This window comes from Glossina fuscipes, unplaced genomic scaffold (genome assembly GCF_014805625.2).
Source record: "Glossina fuscipes isolate IAEA_lab_2018 unplaced genomic scaffold, Yale_Gfus_2 116, whole genome shotgun sequence".
Classification (NCBI taxonomy): domain Eukaryota; kingdom Metazoa; phylum Arthropoda; class Insecta; order Diptera; family Glossinidae; genus Glossina; species Glossina fuscipes.
The window spans coordinates 318,100-340,762 of NW_023998459.1; the positions used below are offsets into that span (position 1 = coordinate 318,100).

The window sequence follows — 22,663 nt, forward strand, 5'->3', positions numbered from 1 at the left end:
AATGGTGGGAACGCTTTAAAACCTATATTTCGCTTAAGATTTATGTAAGAAAAGCTCTCTTATTTCTAACTATTCTAAAATCTACTAAGTATTTGTTTCTATAGAAAAATGAAAATAAAATCTGATTTGTTTGAAAATGAATGAATTACATCGTGATTAATCGCATTATCATCGTTTAATTATACAATCGACATTATTTTATAATTCTCGTTTAGTGTATTTTAAGACTAAAATTAAATCGTACAAAAAATATTATATAATTAAAGCAGTATCAAAAATGGCTTCGAAGTCCTTAACCGAAAATCTTTTTCTTCAAATTGCCTAGAAAACCGGAAGAGTTTAATTCAGCTTGTACAACTAAACCCTGCAATAAGATGAAATCAGCATTAGATAAGCTAAAGTAATTTCATGTCAACTTACCTCGTTAACTGGTGCTTGCATTTGTTTCTGGCTAGGCGAGTATCGTACAGGGTGTGCTATAGTTCTATGGAAATTTTCAACTTCATCTTCTTCTTGATGTTGTTGACCATAATCACCATCCTCTTCCAATTGTTGTTGCTGTTGTTCATCGTCCCCATCTAAAATGTGAGCCTGCTTATCGTTATAATTCGAATTGTGAGGGTTGTGAAGATTCTGGTAACCGAAACTACGACCTCTCGCTGGTGTCCTGTAATGGTCTTCTTTCTTAGAGTAATGGATCGGATAGCTACCGCCATCCATGGAAGTGTTTGGATTTTCATAGCCAGGTCTTAATGAAAGATGTTCTCTCATTTCGGCCGTAGGGAGAGGGTGCAATATATCGTGACCCTCCACTCCAGGCTCTTCAATATCTATTGTCTCTTCATAAATATTTGGAGGCTGATCTCCTCTATCTTTCGATATAATTGTAGGTAGCCCTCCGGTACGGTTCGTTAAACCACCACCAATTTCGTAGCCTCCGTCAACGCCGAAGCTAAAAGGCAAACGTCCTTGGCATAATAGATAGTATTTTCGCCTCCACTTTGCTAGATCTTCTCCGACGAGTCCTGATTTTTTTTGCAGCACACTCATCCTTGTAGCTTCATTAATTCCCCAAGCGACTCGCTCTTGTTGAGGGCTCAATTTTTTATGCATTACAAATGTTATGTAACTTATCTCTTTGTCTCGAAAGTCTTGCAACTGATTCAGATTCATTTGATAGTAAAGGGCTAAGTTTTGCAAACGCTGAAACTCCGCCATTTGCCAGTTTTTCAATGCTTGAGCAGTAACACCGTATTTAGAAGCCAATCCATTAATGAAACTTTCTTGATTTTGCCAGTTTCGTAAATCATCTAAAGTATAACTCTTATCCTTGATGAAACTGTAGAGGCGATGTCGCTCATTTTTTTGCCACGATTCCACTTGCAATAAAGCTGTCTTATCCAGTAAACCTTCGTGATTCATACGATTAATCACGATCCTTTGGAAGGGGGCTAATTCTTCGCGCCGGCAACCATACAAATGCGATAACTGTTGCTGGAATGATACGTCATTTGCAATAAATTCAACAAATTCTTCCTCAGTTATAGTCAATTCAGCCGCAATATCTCTCAACCGTTGACGTTCTTGTTCTTGCCAAGCTCTAAGTCCACTTGCACGATTAATGACTTTAAGTAAGCCTAAATTCTGTAGACGTCTCAATTCATTGTGTATCCAAACTTCCAACTCTTCTATGGATACATGATATTCATCACAAAACCGGTTTAAGGCCGCCTTATCGTTTAGAACACGGTGCTCCCATTGCTGCAGACTTAGGCCAGGCTGTCTGCTAATCAGCCAATACAAACGATCTTTTTGAGCAGTTTGCCAATCCGTTAGATTTTCACTAATAATTCTTCTTTGATTTAGTAAGCTCTGCAACTCCTCTCTGTACCAATTCTCTATTACTTCAATGGCTACGTGATATCGATTAGCTAATCCTTGCAAGTGATCACGATCGTTCCTTAGCTGACGCTCTAGTTCCTCAATAGACCATTGTTGTTGTTTACGTAATTTTTCATCAATAAGGTCTTGGATGTATTTTTGCTCCACCCTATGCCATTCTTCCACTGTCACATCACCTTGTATAAAGCCCTGCTTCGATAAATCTTGAGCTGATTCACGTAACCAAGTCTCAATATCATCAACAGTTACGTGATACTGGCGAGCAAATTGTTCCCAACGTGGTTTCTCCTCAACCAAATAACGCTCGAATTCTGACCATGTTAAAGGTTTGATACGAACTATAGCTTGCAGATGCGCCCTGGTTTGCTCTTTCCACATTTCTTCGCTACTTTGTGGTTTTTGAGTATTTGTATAAGTGTCAGTTGTAGTCCACCGATTATTCCAGCTTGTCTCTATACTGGTGGATGGTTGGCGCGTAGTGACCCAGATATAGTTTCTTGGTCCTTTAACCAGCCCCAAGAGTTGCAAACGTGCACCCTCTTGCTCTACCCAGGATTGAATTTCTTCCACAGTTACGTGGTAATCCTGGGCTATGCGTTGCAAGCGTTCCTTGTCACGTCGAATAAAGGCGTCTAACTCATCGCTATTGACCGCCTTATTTTGTTTCCTTAACCAATCTTCTAAACGTTTGCGTTCCATTAACTGCCAGTGAGTTAAATTTTCTACTTGTACCAGACCAGAGTTCTTTAAACGTTGTAATTCATTCTTCATCCATTGTTCAATTTGCTCAACGCTTACATTGTATTCTCGAGCCAATTGTTCCAAACGGTTTTTATCACGTTGCAATTCTCTTTCAAATTCTTCGTTCGTAATGGCTTCCTGTTGCCGCAAACATAAAGCGATCAAACGTTTCTGTTCATTTTCTTGCCACTTGGTCAAACTTTCCACTTGTATTTGTCCTGTTGTCTTCAAATTCAAAAGTTGTTGTCTTAACCATTGTTCCACTTCTTGTATACTCACAGAATATTGGTTAGCTACTTGTTGCAGATGTTCATGTTCCTTCTTCAGCTCGAGTTCAAATTGCACATAATTTAACCGATTATTTTCTTGAATCAAGTGCTTCAGTTTTTCCAGTTCGCTGACTTGCCAAGCGACCAATTTTTGCAATTGATCCCCGGAATCTTTTCGTAATTTATGCAATTCTCTGATCATCCATTCCTCAACTTCTTTAACATTGATGTGATAATGATCAGCCAACTGATTAAGGTGAATGCGATCATTTAGAAGTTTCTTCTCATACTCCTCAGTAGTTAAAGAATTTTTATACTGATTGATCAATTGTTTGATGTAATCTCGCTCTACCAATTGCCAAGCTTTTAAGTTTTCAATTTCAAATTTGCCCTTGTCACGCAAGTCATTAATCACTTTCTTTACATAGTCTTCAATCTCGTTAACACTAACATGATATTGTCGCGCTAAATTCATAAGGAAGGCACGATCTTGCTGCACTTTACGTTCAAAGTCTTCTAAGGTAATGGTAGACTGTTGCTGCAGCAAACTCAATATGCGCTGTTGCTGCTCCTTTTGCCAAGCAGTCAACTTCTCGATATTCAGCTTTCCTTGGTGTTGCAAGCGTTGAATTTCACTTTCTATCCACTTTTCAACCTCCTCTACTGAGGTATGATATTGGAAGGCGGTACTTTGCATATGATCTCTATCTTGTCTCAAGACGGCTTCGAGCTCTTCCGCCGACCATTGTTTGTTTTTTTTGAGCAAATTGTCTAAACGTTCCCGTTCGGCTATTTGCCAAGCAGTTAGATTATTTATTTGCAGTTGTCCTTCATCCCGTAAGCGTGTCAATTCTTTTTTCATCCACTTTTCAATTTCTTCCACTTGAATCTGATAATCTCTGGCTAATTTTTCTAATAATTCCCGATCTTGTCTTAAGCGCTGCTCAAGCTGTTCGGTTGAGTGATATTGTTCCTGTGTAATACGTTCTAAATACCTCCTCTCAACCTCCTGCCAGTTCGTAAGTTTCTCATTAGGTTTTAATAGACCCATGCTAATGAATCGTTGCTCTTCATTTTTCACCCATTGCTCAATTTCCTCGAGTTGAACATTATGTTGCATTGCTAAAGCTTGTAAACGTGCTCGGTCTTCCAGAAGCCATTTGTGAAATTCTTCCACTGTAAAATCGCGTTCCCTAACCATATTTGTCAAATTTCCACGCCACTCGGTTTGCCAGTCCTTCAATTTCTCCATTTCAATGAGGCCTTCTGCTTGCAATCGTTTAATCTCCTGTTTTATCCATTCTTCGATTTCCTCGACACGCACTTGATGTTGGTGAGCCATACTGTACAAATGCACTTGGTCGTTCTTAATCCTCTCTTCCAGTTCTTTAATTGAAAGTTTATTCTGTTGTACTAAAGCCATTAAACGATCACGTTCTATCTTCTGCCAATTGTTTAGTTGTTCTTGAATTTGCAATAAACCTAAATTCTGCAAACGTTCGCCTTCTCTTCTAATCCAGGTGTCAATTTCGTGTGTTTCAACGTTGTACATTTTAGCAAGATCTTGCAAGCGCTGACGATCAGCCAAAAGTTTATGCTCGAATTCGTCAATAGTAAGTTTGTTGTTTTGGACAAGACCTAAAATCAATTCTCTTTCATTCTTTTGCCATTCCTGCAACTCCTCAACCTTAACCAATCCCTCACTTTGTAAACGCTTCAATTCGGTTTTGAGCCAATCTTCAATTTCTGCCACCTCGATCTGATACTTGCTAGCCAGTTTATTTAGATGGGACTGATCAGTCTTAATTTTTAATTCTAAATCTTGAACCGTAAGCTCATTCTGGCGTACGATATTCTGTAATCGAGCCCGTTCTTTTTGTTGCCAGTCGGCCAATTCTTTCTTTACCTCTTGTAAGAGACCTTCATTTTTAAGGCTGCTTAATTCCTTTTTAAGCCACTCTTCTATTTCAGTCACCTGCACTTGGTAAGTTTGGGCTAAGTTCTCCAGCTTTTTACGGTCATTGATTATTAAAACTTGAAATTCTTCTATAGTTAAATCATTCTTCGCTATCAATTTTTTAAGATTTTCGTGTTCTCTTTGCTGCCATTCATTGATACCAATTTCGATTTGCGCTTGACCTTGTTGTTGTAATCGTTCCAGTTCCGCGCGTTGCCAATTTTCCAACTCTTCTATGCTAACGTGATATTTGTTGGCCAAAGTGTGCAAATAACTGCGATCACGATCCATTTGAGCATCAATATCTCCAATAGAACCACGATGCTGTTTAACGATATTTTCCAGACGTTCACGTTCTGATGCTTGCCATTCGTTAATGCGAGTCATTTCATTATGTTGTTCGTTAATTATGCCACCCAATCGAGACAATTCCCCTTTCAGCCATTTCTCCATATCTTCCACATTACCACGATATTTGGTAGACAGTTCGCGTAATTTCTGCTGATCCATTTTGATTGAATTGTGTAATTGCTCAATAGTAGCATTATGTTGTCGTATCAATTCTTCTAATCTTTCTTGTTCACTGTTGTGCACGAAGGAGTCGGAATTGGGTCCAAGCATCATAGAATTGTTTTGATCATTAAAGTAAACATAGAGGCGATCCAGCTCCTCAATTTGCCAGTTTTTGAAATCTTCTACAGAGATTCGGTATTGTCGCGCCAATTGGGTTAACTTATCCTGGTTTTCCTGTTGCCAACGTTCCAATTCTTCGCGAGTAACACTGTTCTGGTGAATCAACCAATCTAGGCGTCCTCTCTCACTTCGCTTCCAGGCGGTATCATCGATAGTTTGGACTTGATATTGACCTAATAACACGCGGTATCGTTCCAGTTCTTTTCGATGCCAATCTTGAATGTTTTCCAGAGTAGTATGATAACGCTCTGCTAAGGCCATTAAACGTTCCTCCTGCTGACGCTGCCATAATTCCAAACTTTGAGATGTAGCAGCCGCGGACGTTAAAAACCAAAAGAATCTCTCGCGTTCTTCGCGTTTCCACTCTTCATCTTTGGGAACAGTCCATTCTCCGAACGGACGTTCAGTGTCGTATACCAATTGACCATCTACCCATTTTTTATGGCTTTCAGAGCCGCGCACTACATTAGAACCATCAGGATTAGTAATTGTTGTCTTATTGTAACGTCTAACGGTTACAGTGGATCCAGGTGAAAAATTAGGTGCGTAGCCAATTCCAAAATTTTCTCCTTCTGCCGATGAACTGGTTTCCACTGGTATATGTAGGGGCGGTTTATACGCATTAGCATTAGTAGACCAATCAGCATTGACATTTACCACGGGACGATAACCGACCACGCCCGGTTCCATATTTTCATGAACCCAATCACGTATTGTCTTCTTACGACTTACAGTGACAGCGGGAGGAGATGGCGGAAGATAAACATTACCTGGCACAGTAACCATAGATCCTGAATTGAAAGCCGTGCTAGGAGCGTAAACTACTGCGGGTGTATAAGCTGGCATAGCATTAGTGGTAACAACAGTACGGTTTCTCTTTATTACACGAACATAGGGATTTTCGTAAGTACCAGATCCCGAACTTCTGTGAGCCTCGCTTATATTCTTGTGAACAACATACGTTTTGCCGTCAACGACCTTGACTTCTGTTGGATGGCTGTAGGTCTTGACTCCTTCAAAATTATGTGAGCCTTCCAGCTGGTATTGCTCCAAGTCTAAAGACTGCTGCTGTTGACCAAAATCGTCTTCAAAAGCAACCAAAGGTTGTAAAGTTTTGGCGGCTTTCCATTCAAAGTAATTCGGTTGAGATACAGTTGAATAACTAAGACTCCCTTTACGCATGTCTGCTATCAATTGTTCGCTAACCATGCGGCACAGGGCGTCCAGTTCTCCAGGTGTTTTACCACTCAATGCAATAATACTTTCTGTGTAAAAAGGAAATTTATATACGGCTTTGGTAGCAATAAGTAATGGATAGCTCCATATATAATTACCAGTCCAGGGTTTGTAAGTGATGCTATAACCAGTGATACTGCCGGAAGCCATGCTATTGTATTCCTGCCTCAGACGATTGGCAAACTGACGGATGTCATTAAAATTGTTATAAGCCCAGGAATCCAACGTACAACATGGACTATTATCCGTGCCATGTAACGAAACATGAGGCGATAAAGAAGAAGAGGAGGAAGACGAAGAGGTGGCATAGTTAGTAGATGAAGCGTAGGGAGAGCCACCATAAGCACCGCTCGACCCATACGACATAGGATGGCGATTATAGTGGCCGTAGCCCCAACCACAGTGCACCCATTGCAATAGTGTTATCACTGAAACAAGATACTGCATGATCGGAGAGATATCTTAAAAAGAAGAAGAAAAGATATTGAAAGATAAAACATGTAAGAACGACAAATAAAGCAAATGTTTAACGGTTTGAAGATTTGTGTTAATTGAGTTTTTGTAAATTTGTTTGGTAATTTTAAACATTTCTTTCGATAGACAATAAACTGCACGACGAGAATTTGATGATCAATGTAATTATTGAATTTGATTACCCGAACAATTTCAAGATATCGCAAATAATAAACAAATAATCATTAGAAATCTTTTGCCTTCGTTAAGAAAATCAATATTACGCCTTTGTTTAACTTTGGAGAGACTCAATTATTTCAATCATTTCTAAATCCAAAAGCTCCTTATTGCCGCTCACTGGTGTATACTAGGTCAACATGAAGATAAAATTACTGTACCCGGAAATGGAATAAATGGAAATTTTAATTGATAGACCATGTTGCTTCAACTAATCGAACCAATAAAAGAAAAACCATTAGAGTGATCATCCCCTGATGGCCACGAAAGCAATGTCTTATCTAGCTTAAAATAGGGATTTGCTACCATGCGTTTGCAAAACAATATTTGTAAATCTCTTTAAAAACGTATTTGCATTAATATAAATGATCTGATATCGCGTATGTGATATTGAACATTGTGGAATGCCACTTTCGTAGATTCGTAAAGCTTGCAGAAAAATTACTAACGAATTTGTAATTGAACAAGATTTTTTTTTTGCTTTGTGCTAATTAAAACACGGCCGGTCATAAAATAATCTATAATTTTCACAAAATACCAAAAGTTACGCTTTATGCATAAAAAAATTTACTTTTCACGAAAACTTTTACATGAGCACTAGCTCAATATGTTGACCGAAATCTTTTTTAGAAGATGTTATTATTATACCCAGCAACGATGGACCGTGGAATATTCACTCTATCACAATGTTTGTGACACCCAAAAGGAACTTTCAGAGACGCTGTAAAGTGTATACATTCTTAATCAGCGCGAAACTCTGAACCGATTTAGCCATGTCGGTTCGTCTATGTGCCTGTGCGCCTTTGTGGTGTTTGTTATCGACACTCGCCTGGTCGCAAAAATGAAGAGATCGACTTTGGTAGGACCATCGGATATCTCTTCATGCAGGTTGATATTGAAAATGCGTCAAATCGGCCAGAGCACATGCCCGCAATAAAAAGTAAATTGAGCACAACTTCGGTTTTCTAAGCAAAAAATGATGTGATTTTCTCATTACTCGCAAATTATGAAAGATAAAAGAAGGTTGAAATTTCCCACATTTACTTTACGGAAATTCTACTATATATAAGGAAAATTGGAAAAAATTCGGCCATGCCCACCCAAAGTTATGAGTGATTGTTTATGCTCATTAATGGTAAGGTAAATAAGACAGAATGCTTAAAATTATTTTGCACCTTCCTCAAATGAAGACCTTATGAAAAATGCGTTAATTCTAAACTAAACACCACGACCTGGTGGATTAATTTTTTCTTGACAATAATGTTGATAGGGATATTAAATAAAAGGACTTGGCGAGTAAAATACGACAAGCTATGCGTATTAGCTCCAAATTAAATAAGGACGTCACAACGTAATGAATACATGATTGTGGTTACACGGGAGTTGGGCTCAGTCGAATATGATTTTTTTATTTATTTTTAGCATATTTTCCTCATACGAAATACGAAAAATCTTATCAGCTTATTGTTTTACAAAGATCAATATTTGGTAAGAACGTCTTTAGGAAAGATTGTTCAAGAAATGATCTCATGCAAAATCATCCATTTATTTCAAATAATGACTTTATTGGTTAAAATAACGGATTATAATTCGGTGTAAAGTGAATTTTTCAGCAGCTTTCGCTCTTTGGCCAGAACGTGTTGGTGCAGCAACTTTATTGTATATCAATCATATTTCATCTCCTAGATATATGTATATGTGAATACATATCGTCGCCAACTGGATGAATTTGTAGCAAAATTAAGAAAAAGCGCATAAGTTTTTCGAATTTTCAAATTCGTCTTCATCAGCTCAAACTCAATTAAACTTAAGACCGCTATTCTATTAAATCTAGGTTTGATCCGCCAAAAAGAGCACCTATTGAACGCATTTCATTGCGAAAGCCGCCTTCAATCCACGCTTTCGCTTACGCCAGCGACGTACAACTCTTTATTAGTTTGTGACGCTTTTTGCCACTGAAAAACCCAAAAAGTATTGGAAATACATGGTTTTCACATGTTCACAATGCTCAAAATATAATTAAACTTTCCTTATGTAACGAATTTAGGTGAATAGTTTGGGAAAATGTAGACGCAAACTTTAAATGCTTCGCATGTTGCCCATTTATTTGGTATAGGTACTAGATACGTAAATAGGAATAGCGGTTCTGTCCCTCTAGAAAACATGCACATATGAAGTTGTGTTCTTTTTCAGTTCGAACATCTGGCAACAATAGCAGGTCGTAATAGCAATACAAACCACTGCACAAAAATACTTTTTCTAACAACGAAAATGTCGTCACCCAAACTATAGGGAAGAAAGACTATTTTCCGTCCGTATCGTGGATGCGCAAATATGGAAGTGAAAGTTGAGAACCCCAGGGGTAAAAATTCATGAGTAGATCCAGGCGTACTCTCCGCATCGACTTTGAGACTGAATCGCTTTGGCAGGAACACGATATTCTGTACTTGCTGGAAGCATAAAAGCAAAAACGTCTGTCATTAGCTATTAAAGTCTAGCAAAACGATTGATACCAAACAGCGTCAACAACAATTATTCGATTTGTACAACTCGTTGTTCTAAAACTGTTAGCGATATATCAAAAAGGGCAACACAAGGTTATATGTTTACATGTTTACGTTCATCCATCCATATTTAATTGTTTGCAAGAAACCGATGTGGCAGGCATTTGGTGAGCAGCACCGCACTTCTAACGAAAACGACTTAAAGGAGCAACAGTCTTTTGCCGTGCATTCAAAAATTGTCAAACAAGTAGCAAAAATGTGTGGCTATCAGTCGGCAACACTTCGAAAAATTTTTTGTTTATCATTTTCATGCAATAAACGCATATTTTTTGTACAAAAATTCCGTTTTCATAGGTGCCTATCCGTTTTATGTAACGATCAATTTGTTGATTTATATTTAAGCTCTAAATTGAAATAAGAAACTGGGACTCAACTTTCATTCGACCTCTTCTGTCAGTCTTCTCCTTAATAAATAAACTAACACGAGTTAATTCAAAAATTCAACATAACAAGACTTCTTTATTAATGCATAGCACACTATTTATTGAAGTCTCTTTACTTGCTTAATATCTAAGATAATAATTTTTTATTTTATTAAGAAACTGCTATATATAACGTAATAAAGCAGCAACGAAAACTATAATTTATGCATTTATATATGAGAGTGAATATATTTATAAAATGCATTATGACACATGCAGCTCCGATATTGATGATCACAATTTGAATTCTATGACGGCGATGATGGCAGCGATAGCTTTACATTATTATACTTCTACACCTTTTTGTTGTTTGCCTAGGTAAACTTTAAATGAATGAGTTATCTAACAATTCCTGTATAATATAGAATATTGTGAACATGTGTGAATCTCTTTCCATAAGAGTTTGTAATGGATGTCACTAGAAATATTCAGCTTCCCTCTGTAATTTAACCGCGTAGCTTTTTAGCAATGGGGGAGAAGGCAACGTAAGAACAAATAGGAAATAGGTCATAAGTCGTACTCTTTTCTAAAAATAAAGTTGACCTACTTTTAATTTTAAACAAAACAAAACGCATTTTCCTTAAGCAGAGGAGTATTTTGGAAGAATGATAATATCGGCTAAACTCAATATATTGATATTTATCAATCACTTTTTATATTTCGGAAGGTATATCCCCGATTTAAGGGTTGAACAGGACTATATAAACAAATATAGACACGCCCTCTAAAAATATCTACCTTTTGAATCTAGCTCCGATAATAGAGCAACAGACCTAACAAACTATGTTAAGAAAATTTTTTGTACCCCTATCTATGGGAGGAGTGTACTAAGTTTATGTGGATGTAAGGAACATGAGATATGCCATACATCACTTGTGGTTCATGGCACATTTTTGTGGACGTATGGAGCATCTAGAAAGAGTAAAGACAGATCCACCTTTTATTACAACGATCCATTTAAAATCACTACTTGAAACCATTTAAGCTTGTCTGTCCATCTCTCTGTCTTGTTTGATATTTTGAGGAAATTTGATACAGTGACGCGTTTTGTCCTAAGAACGGACGCTATTGCAAATGATGTGATTCAGACCACCCTTTCGACAACTTCCCATATAACACACTATTTTGAATGATTTGCATCAGTAATGTTTCTACTTTTTTTTTTTTTTTTTTAAACTTCAACGTAAAATTTATAGCTGCAAAAATCTTTAAAATCTTTTCTAGTAAGAGAGTGAAAAAATTAATACACAACAAACTTTAGTTTTTCGAGAAGAACTTAGCTGGAATGTGCGACGAAAATGTTTTCAACTTTTTAGAATCTACATACTCATAAGAGAACTACATTTTCTAAAACTACATAGAAGAATGGAGGCGTACTATATGGAGTACTTTTGATAGGTATAACTATAAAACTCTTACGGCAAAAAAAAGTGTTTGACACTATAAGGAAAATTCGCAGGTTCATTAACAGTTTCCATGGTTGAATAGATTTTCAAATAAAAATTTTGGTACTAGAAATTCCGTACTGATAAATATACGCGTAAAGTTTTACGCTTTGCTACCCTTTTCACACCTGATCTATGAAAATGGCCCGAGAAAAGTTTCTTTTCTCTGTACCGAGAATGTTCCAACAACAAAGGAGTGAAAGGGAAAGGACAAAAATCTCATGTCAATAGTTTAAAGAATCGGATCCATATTTCTGAATGTTTTAAATACAACAATGACACGAATATATACACATCTTGCATTCATAAGTGTAATTAAATTTCTACTTTTTTCATATTTTTTTTATGCAATCACTTTTTATCTAATAAATGTTATGAATATATAATGATACAGCATTCTATTTTAATAGGGATAAATAGAAATAGGAATAATATAATAGGGTTAAAATATATAACACTTGCTTGTTTCGTCGCATACAAATATCGTAGAGAAATAGTTCATCTTCAATCGTGATAACTTGATAGAAAATGGACTCGCACTGACCGTGAAATACAATACAAGGATTAATTAATCCAAAAATGTACCACTCTGTGTTAGCTCTAAGAGTAAAACGTATAAAATATACATTTAGTTAATTAAAAACCCGACGTTTGCTCAGTCACAATAACGTTATACTATGACTATTAATCTTTTTCACAATTGCTTTAAACTATGTTTCGCACACACCGGATATAATGCAAACTTATTTCATTTAAAATCCTTTTTCTAATTTAATATTATTTCGTTCGGTCTAATTTTTTTATTTGTTCTCTTTCATAGCGTCCGTTGAAATGAGATTATAGGTATTTATTTGTTATTGTCTTTTAATTCTATAGTGAACAACTTTTGAACTTTACGACATGTCTCAGAACTGATAACGTCAAAGACGCGGTAAGCTGTATGTGCCAGAAAAAATTTTTATGTATAATAATAGTATTTTAATGAGAAGAGTTTCAAACGTTAACTAAGAATTAATAAGAAACGTATTGATGACATCGTTGAAAATCAAATATTAGAGATTACTTATCAATTCTGATTATTTAAGAATGCAAACATGAGAATAAGCGAACTGTAATTGTCTTAGGACGTGCTTTCTTTCATCCATGTCGGCCAAGCACGTCAAAAATACTGCTTTTTTATATCCACCACCAAAGGATGCGGATTCATTTTGTCAAAACGTTTTCAACATCCAAAAGGAAGCTTCAGAGACCCAATAAAGTATATATATATTCTTGATCAGCATTAAATTCTAAACCGATTTAAGCAAGTCCGTCGTACTGTCCATTCACCTAATTGCAAAAATGACGTTGCCGGCCTAAAATTTGACAAATGCGTTAGAAATATGAATCGTTCTACGTATATTTGACAGCCGGTCTGTCCATCTATCAGTTAATTACGGTAGCAAATCTACAGCCGATCGCACAAATGAACATATGTTCTTCAAATTTAGCAGACGCAGGTTGCGTATGATAAAAATTTCTACGTATATTCCAATGAAAATCAGGCACTGTCACCTAGTGTTATAGAATCCGGGAATTTAATTTTTTCGGTTTTTTGTTCAATTTTTTTTTTAAATGGAGGTTGTGGGTATAAAAGATTCGGTCAAAGCCGAGCTTAATTTTCTCACTAGTTTTAATTGAAACGGTGTCAAGGCGTTTCGCGAGATTATTCTTCAAATGCCTTCCTTGAAAACCTAAGAAGTATCTATGAAGAAAGCTTAACACAATATCTGTTATAATTGCCACTTATTTAAAATATTCAGTATTTTTTCAAAGTTGCTTATTTACTTTTTTTATATATTTATTATTTTTTTGATGATCTGCTCTCAATAAGGATCTGGCGTCGCTTTCAAGCCACTTTAAATGCAGTATTTAAATAAAAGTGAATTTCTTCATCTTAACGCTGAAACCCGACAGCGTACAAAGAAATTAACATGGCAAGGGCGATTTAAAACATCACACTTATATGAATTTAATAAAATTCCTATTATATATATCTGCCAGTACATCGTCAGACCATAAATATAACAGAGAATATTTACTATGTTAATCTAAACAATGATATTAACAGAAATTTTCCTCAAATTAATTGATATGAAAAAACAAAATTAAGGCCAATTTTTTTTGTTATATAATATAAGAAAGATGGTTTAATTTTTTGTCAACATTTTTTTTTTACCACTCTTCACACTCACTTCAAATTGTTATTCAAAAAGTAGTATCTTTTATATAATTCCTCTCATTAAAGCTTTTTAACACACATAAGAATTGAAGATGTTTTTTAAATTTTGAATTTCATGATAATAAAAATCAAGGAATTCTTTAAGGAACCTTTAAAATGTAGTATTTAACACTTATATCGTATACTGCGCAAAGTACGAGAGATCCGTATTCGATCGTTGCAAAAACTCAACTGGCTAGTGGTGGCCAAGATAGGGCATAATATAAATGAAACTTATGAATGAATTAACAGTTCAAGTCCTCAAGTGTGCGTAACTAAGAGAACGATGATGTTTTCAACAAATCAATGAGTCAATGATAATGCCATGGAACTAGAAATGAGTAATAAAGAGAATAATCATATGAAAAAATCAAAGAGATTTTTTTTTTTGTTTCATCTTAAAACTTATCAATATTTTGGATTTTTGACAACTTTTGGAAATAAAACATTTTATATTTAGGAAAAAGAATGATCATTGCTTGTTAAGGATGGGATTTTCCCCCTCTTTCAAGCACTGAACAATATTTAAATAGAACTTATATTAATTACATTTCATTTAATATTCGTTTGTTTTTAAGCTGAAGGCACGTTTTTTTTTTATTATAATAAAAAAAATATTTTCTTATTTTTCATTACAAGTATGTTTATGCAGAATTTTTGAAGGCTTATTCAGATTTTGTTTTTGTTTTGCTCGCAAAAGAAAATCGCAGCCTTGTAGGTGGATTTTGAAAAATTGTTAAATATTTATGAATTGTTACATTATTGAATATTTTTCATGAGAACACTGAATTAGTATTCTAAACAAAAAGAGAACAAAAAATTTATATAATAAGAAACATGTAGAGACTGGAGTAGGTGGGCATGAATCACAACTCATATGTCAAACGCTTAAAGAACGCTGCTACTTTTTTTTTCTGTTTTAATATAGAAATAAATTCATCAAATTTGAGACAAAATTAACATTTTGCCGATAATCATTTGGAAGGTTCGTGCATTAAGAAAATGAATTTTATAAAACAGATCGCACATTTCTAAAGCGTGGAAGCGAAGATCGCTGACCTCACTTGGTGTCTTGATGCCTCTGACTAAAGTAACCGAGAACTGAAAAAACTGTTCTCATTCTTATCAAAGTAAGTTTAAAAATTGGTCAACGAGATATTCAAAAATTTGGTAGTTCTGAAACTGAGTACTAATCCTTTTGCATACTATTGTTTGATAACGATAACAGTAACGTCCTTTCGCTCCCAATACATACATAATGCTTTAAATAGTATTTATTACCAATGATGTAATTTAAAAAATCAACGGCGTATGCGTGGCAATCCAAAAATAGGCTAAATTCCGACAGAAAGCACTTTATTTGAAAGTAAGCTTTAAAATTTACTCAGATAAAACTATATTAAAAAAATTTTAGAGCTTTGGCTATCAGTGTTCATTTTGTTAACGTATTGTTACGAAACTCGCTTTTCTCGAATATGATTCGAATCGCTAGATCGTTGTTTTTCCACGTTTCTCTTCAAGATTCTTTTACTTACAATTAATTTACTTAAGAGTAGAATTATACGCAATTTATTCTTTTTTTGCAATACTCTCGACTCAAATATTCTTCTCCGACTAACTCTGCCTTCCGCAAATATTTTATTTATATACATCTTAACAGGCTTGTTATTATTACCTAAGTTCATGGGTTCCCCTTTAATTCGTTAGCTTGCTTTTCCGCTAATCTTTTTCATTGGCCGGCAGCTACGAATGAAATGAAAAATAAGCCAAGATATACCGTATAAGGTATATAAGATATACCGGGTAAACAGATTCAGCTATACATAAAAGGATGCTTAAATTATTACAAAAGGCCTCATAACGTTCACTTTAAAATAAAAATTGATAAAATGAACAAATGTGTATAATTACCATGGAATAATTACCGTAAGCTAATTTTATCGTTCCATTTGTAGTTATAGTTTTTATTCAGGGCAACTATCGACGGAAAACGGTGTCAAAGTTTTAATGTTCTGTTGACAAATGGGCTTCAATGGCTGTATCATCTCAGAATATTGTCTATTGATTTCGAGACTTTTTCCAAATTTCCAAAAAAATGGAAGAACTACCAATGTGGGGCCCTATTTTCGTTGTATCTCTAAATAAACGTTATTGTTTCTATTATCATATGATGAGGGAATGTTAAAAAGTTATTCTAAAATATCTTTTCTTTAATTTTTATTTTTACTTCCGAGGTCGTTTTTTATATATTTTTAAATCCGCCTGAGTAGCCGAAGGGGAGGAATCTCGACTAGCAAGTCAATGGTCGTGGGTTCGAATCTCAAGTGCGGTAGAGTTTTTAATAAAAAGCCGGTAGCCTTAGATGCTAGTGCTTTTAAGAGTTTAGTCTTAGAATTTATTTCTCTGGCGAAATTAATAATAATAATAATAATAATATATATTTTTAGTAAAATTCGTTAAATAAAAATGTATTATTAGTTAGTTCCGGGAATTATTGACCGATGTATTAGCTTATCGAGGAATATGTTTTTCCCAAAATAACGAGGTCAGAAATAATAGGCTTTACTGCAATAAAGGAATACATGAAATCTTTAAAAAAATTAACAAAAAAAAATTTAAATACAAACTAAATGCAGATGACAGCAAGCAAGAAAGGTTAAAAATGACATAATTTAAAAATAAAGAAAAAAGACAACATAAAGCGATAATTTCCAAATCAACACTAGTTACCAAAAAAAGGCGAGTACAAAACTTTCCATAAAATTTTATTTATTTTTTTTTTATACAGAGGTCTTTTCGCAACTCTTTACAAAATTCTAAAAAAACGTAATTTATTTATAAAAAAAATTGTGTATAGAGGCAATTATTTTCAAAGTACAAAAAACCCAGTCTTTAAGATATTCATACACAATGCATTTAAATGTTATTAAATAAGATGAAAAGTGACATGATTACTAAGTGTAGAATATGAGAAACCGCAGAAGGTACACACACGCGCACATACCCACCTATATAAGAAGGTTCTTTATAAAATCTAATATTGTACACACCTTTCACTTATTCGTCTGAATATTGCACGAAAGAAGGAAAAAAGAATCAGATCCGTATTGTTGTGTGTTTTTGCCTTGTTAGACTGCGTAAGCTTAGCTTCATATCGATGACGTATCGTAGCCGGCTTAAAAGTTTCTGATGAATTTCCAATTTTAGATATATGTACGCATACATGTAAGTAACATAAACGGTAGACTACGTCATTTCATTGTTTGTCTACAACAAATAATCTCGTAATTTGTTTTTATTGTTAATGATCTTGAATTATTTACTTAAGGTCATCAAATTTTTTCTTAATTCACTAAAATTTTGAACATAAAACCAAGCGCATGAGGAATTGCACACAAAAGATTTAATTTATAAATGATCTTAAATGAATCGCAACGATTCTATTCTGCTGCTTTTATTTTGCAGCCTCAAATTGAATTTCCACTTTTTTCTAATAAATGTGAACTCCGAAGACACGTTAAATCGGATGGATAAAGATTCGTACCACAATTAACCACCACACCACATTGGTGCATTAATGTTCATAATCAAAGTATACCGTATGAACGATATAGATGATACCATACAGAATGCGTATCGAGTGAATATTCATTCCGTGGCATTTGCGCTTGCAATAACTATTAACAAATCTGAACTAAGGCGCATTAACTTGCCTTTACATCTATACTTACCTTAAAAACGCTATCCCTTAATTCAGATATACTCATTCGAAAATAGTTCGTATGCTAACCCAGTCCTTGTAAGGACCTAAGAGCGTATAGTTGACGACAAGTCTTTAATGATCATTTGAAAGCTTACGAAAACTAGCAAAATGGTAACAGCTAATAGAAAAGTTAAAATGCTAACTTTGAATAAACGAAATATTCTATAAATCACTATTCAGGTTGATAAGAAAACCGTAAATTCTATGCATAGAAGTTTAAGAATGTTTAAGACTGTTTAATGACACTTTACATACTTTCGATCCGGAATTTCGCTATTTTTTCAAAGTGTTTACAACTGTTTAACACTGTTTAAGACTGTTTAAGTATGAGTAATTATGTACTAAACAAACCATATATATATGCCATAGACGTAAATACGACTGTTTGCTGCGCAGACGATGACATTCATATTAGCGATGATGAAGCTAATAATGAAATTGATGACGTAGCGATAAAGTATTGCTGTTGTATACTTTAGATATTTGGTAACCTCAAAAATGCAGCGCGAATAATTCCTGTTGATCATTTTCCTTCAAGTTTATTTTGATTACACTTTTCTATAATAAGGGGTTCATCCTTTTTCGTACACTTCAGAGGTCATTGGAAATGGCGGCTATGCCAACAACTCGAATGATTCACTCTTCATTCACTTTAATTTTACCATGCCACTTTCAAAAGTCGTTTTCTATCTCGATGGTTAAAATAGTATCGCAAGATACTATAATCTATAAGCAGCTTGTTGCAGCTTGTTGCTGCTTATAGATTATTTGCACTTTTCTTTTAATTGCATTTCTTTACCTCCATCCATCTATAAACATATTCACCTATATTTACATATGTATCTAATTGTAAATTTTTGTAAAAAAAAAAACAACAGTTTCACTAATCTTTATAAGTTTTTCCACATGTCCCGAAACTAACTACCTTTATTTTTTCTTTTTTTCATGCTTTTTTTCACGTAATGCTAAGCTTTGATCATCAGTCCACCCATGAGATTAACATTCCGTCTGCCCTCTCCTGTCTGTATGGTTGTATTTCTAACAAATATTACAAAGGAATATAAAAACTTTGTTACAGTTAGGAAGGAAAAAAAAAAGAAAAAAAGCATGTACACAACTAGCACAGAGCCACACTTACAACCGGTACAGGACCAAATGGCAAATGAACCCCTAAGCCATCGCAAACATGCATAAGCCTGGCAACCGATAATAGTTTACAACAATTCATTTTCGAATCGTAACGACTTTTTAAGGTTAAAAGCTAGTTTAAGTACGACATAGGTAAATCGCGCGTATGAAGCAATGTTGCTTTAATGGACTTTAAAGAGTACTATAATGAGAATAAGTGATATACGTCATTTAGGTTCTTGCAAACAACTCTGAGCGGATTAAACAGCTCTTAATTATATATACACTGACTAAGCTTAACCAAGATAAAGTGCCTATAGAAGCGGTTAAGAACATTCAAACTTATCTCACCAAGTAATGAAGGCGAGTCAATAGCACCATTTATTACTTTGATCACAAAGGAAACGCCAAGAACAAACCTACATTTCTCAAGAGCCGGTAAGGACACCAGAAGCAACCTATTTTCATAGAGAGGAAGAGAGTCGATCGGATTCCAACCCAAATTTCTAAGGGCAAACACCAAGTATTGCTTTTGAACAAATTCAATTGAACCTACATAGCACCTATATGAAGGAGACCACACAACAGAGACATAACCGAGTACATGTACAGCCTTTTCGAAATGTAGGGATCATCAAGCTCTTTGGACCACCTTTTTATAAAACCGGACCTAGCTTTGCTTATCGAGAGCTCAATATGCAAGTTAAAACGTAACCTATGATCAAATAGAACGCCTAAATCTGTGATCGAATCGTCCTCCAACTTATCAAGACTTTCGTCTTGAGAAAGAAAGCTTCTTACATTTACACAGATTTAGTTTCAGAAGATTCACAGAGCACCATGCAACAAAATTATCCAAGTCTCCTTAAGGTTAGAGTGGTTCACTTTGGAGCATGTGTAACTTACAAATTCTCTCTCAAGATTTTCTTTTTCAACGGGGTCACATTTACAAAAAACTGTGGTGTCACATTCTAAGAGCTATGTGAACGTAATCAAAAGAGGTCTGCAAACTAAACACATTTCATCTGCAATAGTTAGTATTAAGTGATTTTTCGGTTGTACTTTTCCTGAGAAGTTTCGACTCTCAAAACTATCAATTTTTGCCAAAATTCACTAGAAATTACAAAATACTAATAATATTTATCTTCAAGCCTCATTTGAAATGTTATAAAAAAAAAGCTCAGCAATCAATTTTCATCACTTGCCTTACGTGCCTCATTTTCATTCAATATTTAAAACTGCAACTACCGATATTTTGCATCTTTACCACTTTGTTTGTAGATTTTTGCTTGAATATTCTCTTATGGACTCAGAAAGCAAGATTGCAAAATTATTGCGATCTGCTAGTAGATATGCCGATATTCTCTCTCATTTACGCCTATTAAAAACGTATCTGGAACACTTATTGACAGCCAACTGCAATTTACCTTCGCAGGCATGGTAGAGGTTGCAATATGCATTAGACCCATGGCATGCGTGGTACATACACATGGTCGTAAGATTGATATAATGGTCGACATCGAAAATGTGACTTAAATACAAAGTCAATATTATCGATCATCTTCGTTTTACCTGAGATTAACTTTAAATTATTGACAGGGGATTAATGCGATCATCGTTAGTTCGTTGAGCCAAACCCTCCTTTAGGCATCGTCAGCATAAATGAATATTGCAATTTTGGCAGCATCCTTAATGTGTAAAGTGAAAGAGAAGTGGGTCTTCAGACAGTGACTTCGATTTTGTAGAGGAGACAACCGCCGGACCGGAACCAATATAAGAATTTAGCGTTTTTAACAATAGGTTGTGATTCATGCAGTCAAAGATCTTGGAGAAATAAATCATAATCCTTATTATACTATGGACGAACCTTGACCTTAACGGTATTAAAGCGATGCCTTGCTTATAATCTGGCTGTACTTCACATAGCGAATTCTTAGAATTCAAGTGCAGCCCAATCTGATCGATTACTAAGCCCGCAAAAACTTTTCGACATAGCGAGAAGAATGCTGCTGGGACGATAATCAACTAGTACAATTGGCATAGCGTGTTTCATAATTGGTGTTCAGTACATGAATCAGTCAGTTGGAAGGACAAATTTTAAAAATATAATTCTAATTTTGTTATGACCGCCTGCATAGACTTGTTGCTATAGACAGCTTTCCGTACTTTGTCTTTTATGAAAACAAAATGACGATATCTTAAACAGAGAGCAATTGCGTTAGCGTCTAGAATAGAATCATTCATTTGTCAGTATTAATATGACGCAGGTTGGAAAGCTTTAATTCTTATTGCTAGCAGATTTTTTCGAAGTATTTTAATCGAAAAAGTCTAACTCCCTGCTATATCAACGCTTCCTGGTTTTGTATGCGTACGGAGGCTGATTGCCTTTTTAACTACACGTCACGACTAAGCTCCTTTATGCATCTCACTGACAATCTGCAAGTGTGTTTACATAATGACATCACAAGCACAGAATTATAATATTCCATTTTTTTCTTTTTTCTAATACCAACTTTCTCATTACACCGAACACAGTTTATACACTTGCAAATATATCCTTTATTACATTCACTTCACCCATACTTACCATACCATTTAAAACAAACATTATCATTGTTACATTCTTTTGCATAGTGACTAAATCACTGTATTTGTAATACACAATCGACTTCGCTCTATTGTAAACCATGCGCCTTTCGCAACAAATGCATAACTAGCTCCAGCAATAAACTTACGAATGATACATCACCAGTTTCCATGACAGCACTAGAGTGAACTTTATCATTTTGTCTAAGCACACTCTCTTTCAAAGCATTTTCCTATCATCGCAGTTTATTACTCATGTCATCATTTGGATACTGCAAGACCTTTTCCGTTAAATATAGAACTCAAATTTGTAGGTATTTTCTCTTTCGTTTAAGCTTTATAAATTACGTTAAATCAGTATTCATTAGAGGAACCTTTGCAGTTAAAAAAATACGCTTGTCTCAAATATCCGGATACTTCGTACTGTTTACTTAAAATGCTGTTTTCATCGCTTTCCGAGTCCTTCAACATCCTTTGGTCATGCTCCCAATCATCGTTTAAGTCTGCTTGAATCCTATGGCTTCCAGAGATTTAACAATTCCGCTTCATTTTTCCTCTATAGGAATTTCAAAAATTTTTTAAATGTATTTCACATATGTACTTGTCGATTTCACCCGTTCAATTTTAATTTGTTGTTTTTACAGGAAATGTTTGCGAATCACAGTGCCGCCAGTTAGAGAAATCCACTCATTTAAATTGTTCTTCATAAGCTACATATTGCTTCCAAATATTTCGTTCTCGTAAACGATTTTCTTATTTTCACATTTTGTTTCATTTTCGTACCACTATCAATAGAAGTATTTGGGATGGCAATGCTTTTCAATTCTGCTAGTTTGTTTTTAATAACTGTGTGCTTTCACATATGCAATGAAAGAAGACAACGGTTTCTCCAAACTAGCAGAAATTTTGCAGGGACAAACGCGCATTGCTTTCATTTATTCGGTCATTTCAATCTTCACCGTGGTTAAGAAAACATCAGTCAACATCCGAAAAAGAAAGAACATTTA

At 35.0% G+C, this 22,663-nt stretch overlaps 1 protein-coding gene across 3 annotated transcripts; it reads right to left on the reverse strand.

Annotated features, from left to right (window-relative positions):
• Positions 1-156: 156 nt before the first annotated feature.
• Positions 157-14,314, reverse strand: LOC119640211 (tiggrin). Of its 3 annotated transcripts, none has more exons than XM_038038064.1 (4): positions 12,382-12,687; positions 6,897-7,259; positions 421-6,827; positions 157-364 (listed from the first exon to the last, which is right to left on the reverse strand). In XM_038038064.1, exons 1-4 carry the CDS (start codon positions 12,419-12,421, stop codon positions 293-295), a joined length of 6,882 nt encoding a protein of 2,293 aa, XP_037893992.1. In that variant the 5' UTR covers positions 12,422-12,687; the 3' UTR covers positions 157-292. The 3 variants fall into 3 exon arrangements, with proteins under 3 accessions (XP_037893992.1, XP_037893993.1, XP_037893994.1); XM_038038065.1 differs by lacking the exon at positions 12,382-12,687 and adding an exon at positions 14,154-14,314 and having other exon boundaries at positions 158-364; XM_038038066.1 differs by lacking the exon at positions 12,382-12,687 and adding an exon at positions 13,747-13,763 and having other exon boundaries at positions 158-364.
• Between the last annotated feature and the right edge of the window lie 8,349 nt (positions 14,315-22,663).

Bases quoted from the DNA above. Each gene is read 5' to 3' on its own strand.
- LOC119640211 (XM_038038064.1), bottom strand. From the start codon at position 12,421: ATGAACTATTTCTCTACGATATTTGTATGCGACGAAACAA. The intron at 6,828-6,896 runs GTAATTATATAT...CTTTTTACACAG, and splicing joins CACTTACAAACCCTGGACTG to AAAGTATTATTGCATTGAGT. The intron at 365-420 runs GTAAGTTGACAT...ATCTTATTGCAG, and splicing joins TGCAAGCACCAGTTAACGAG to GGTTTAGTTGTACAAGCTGA.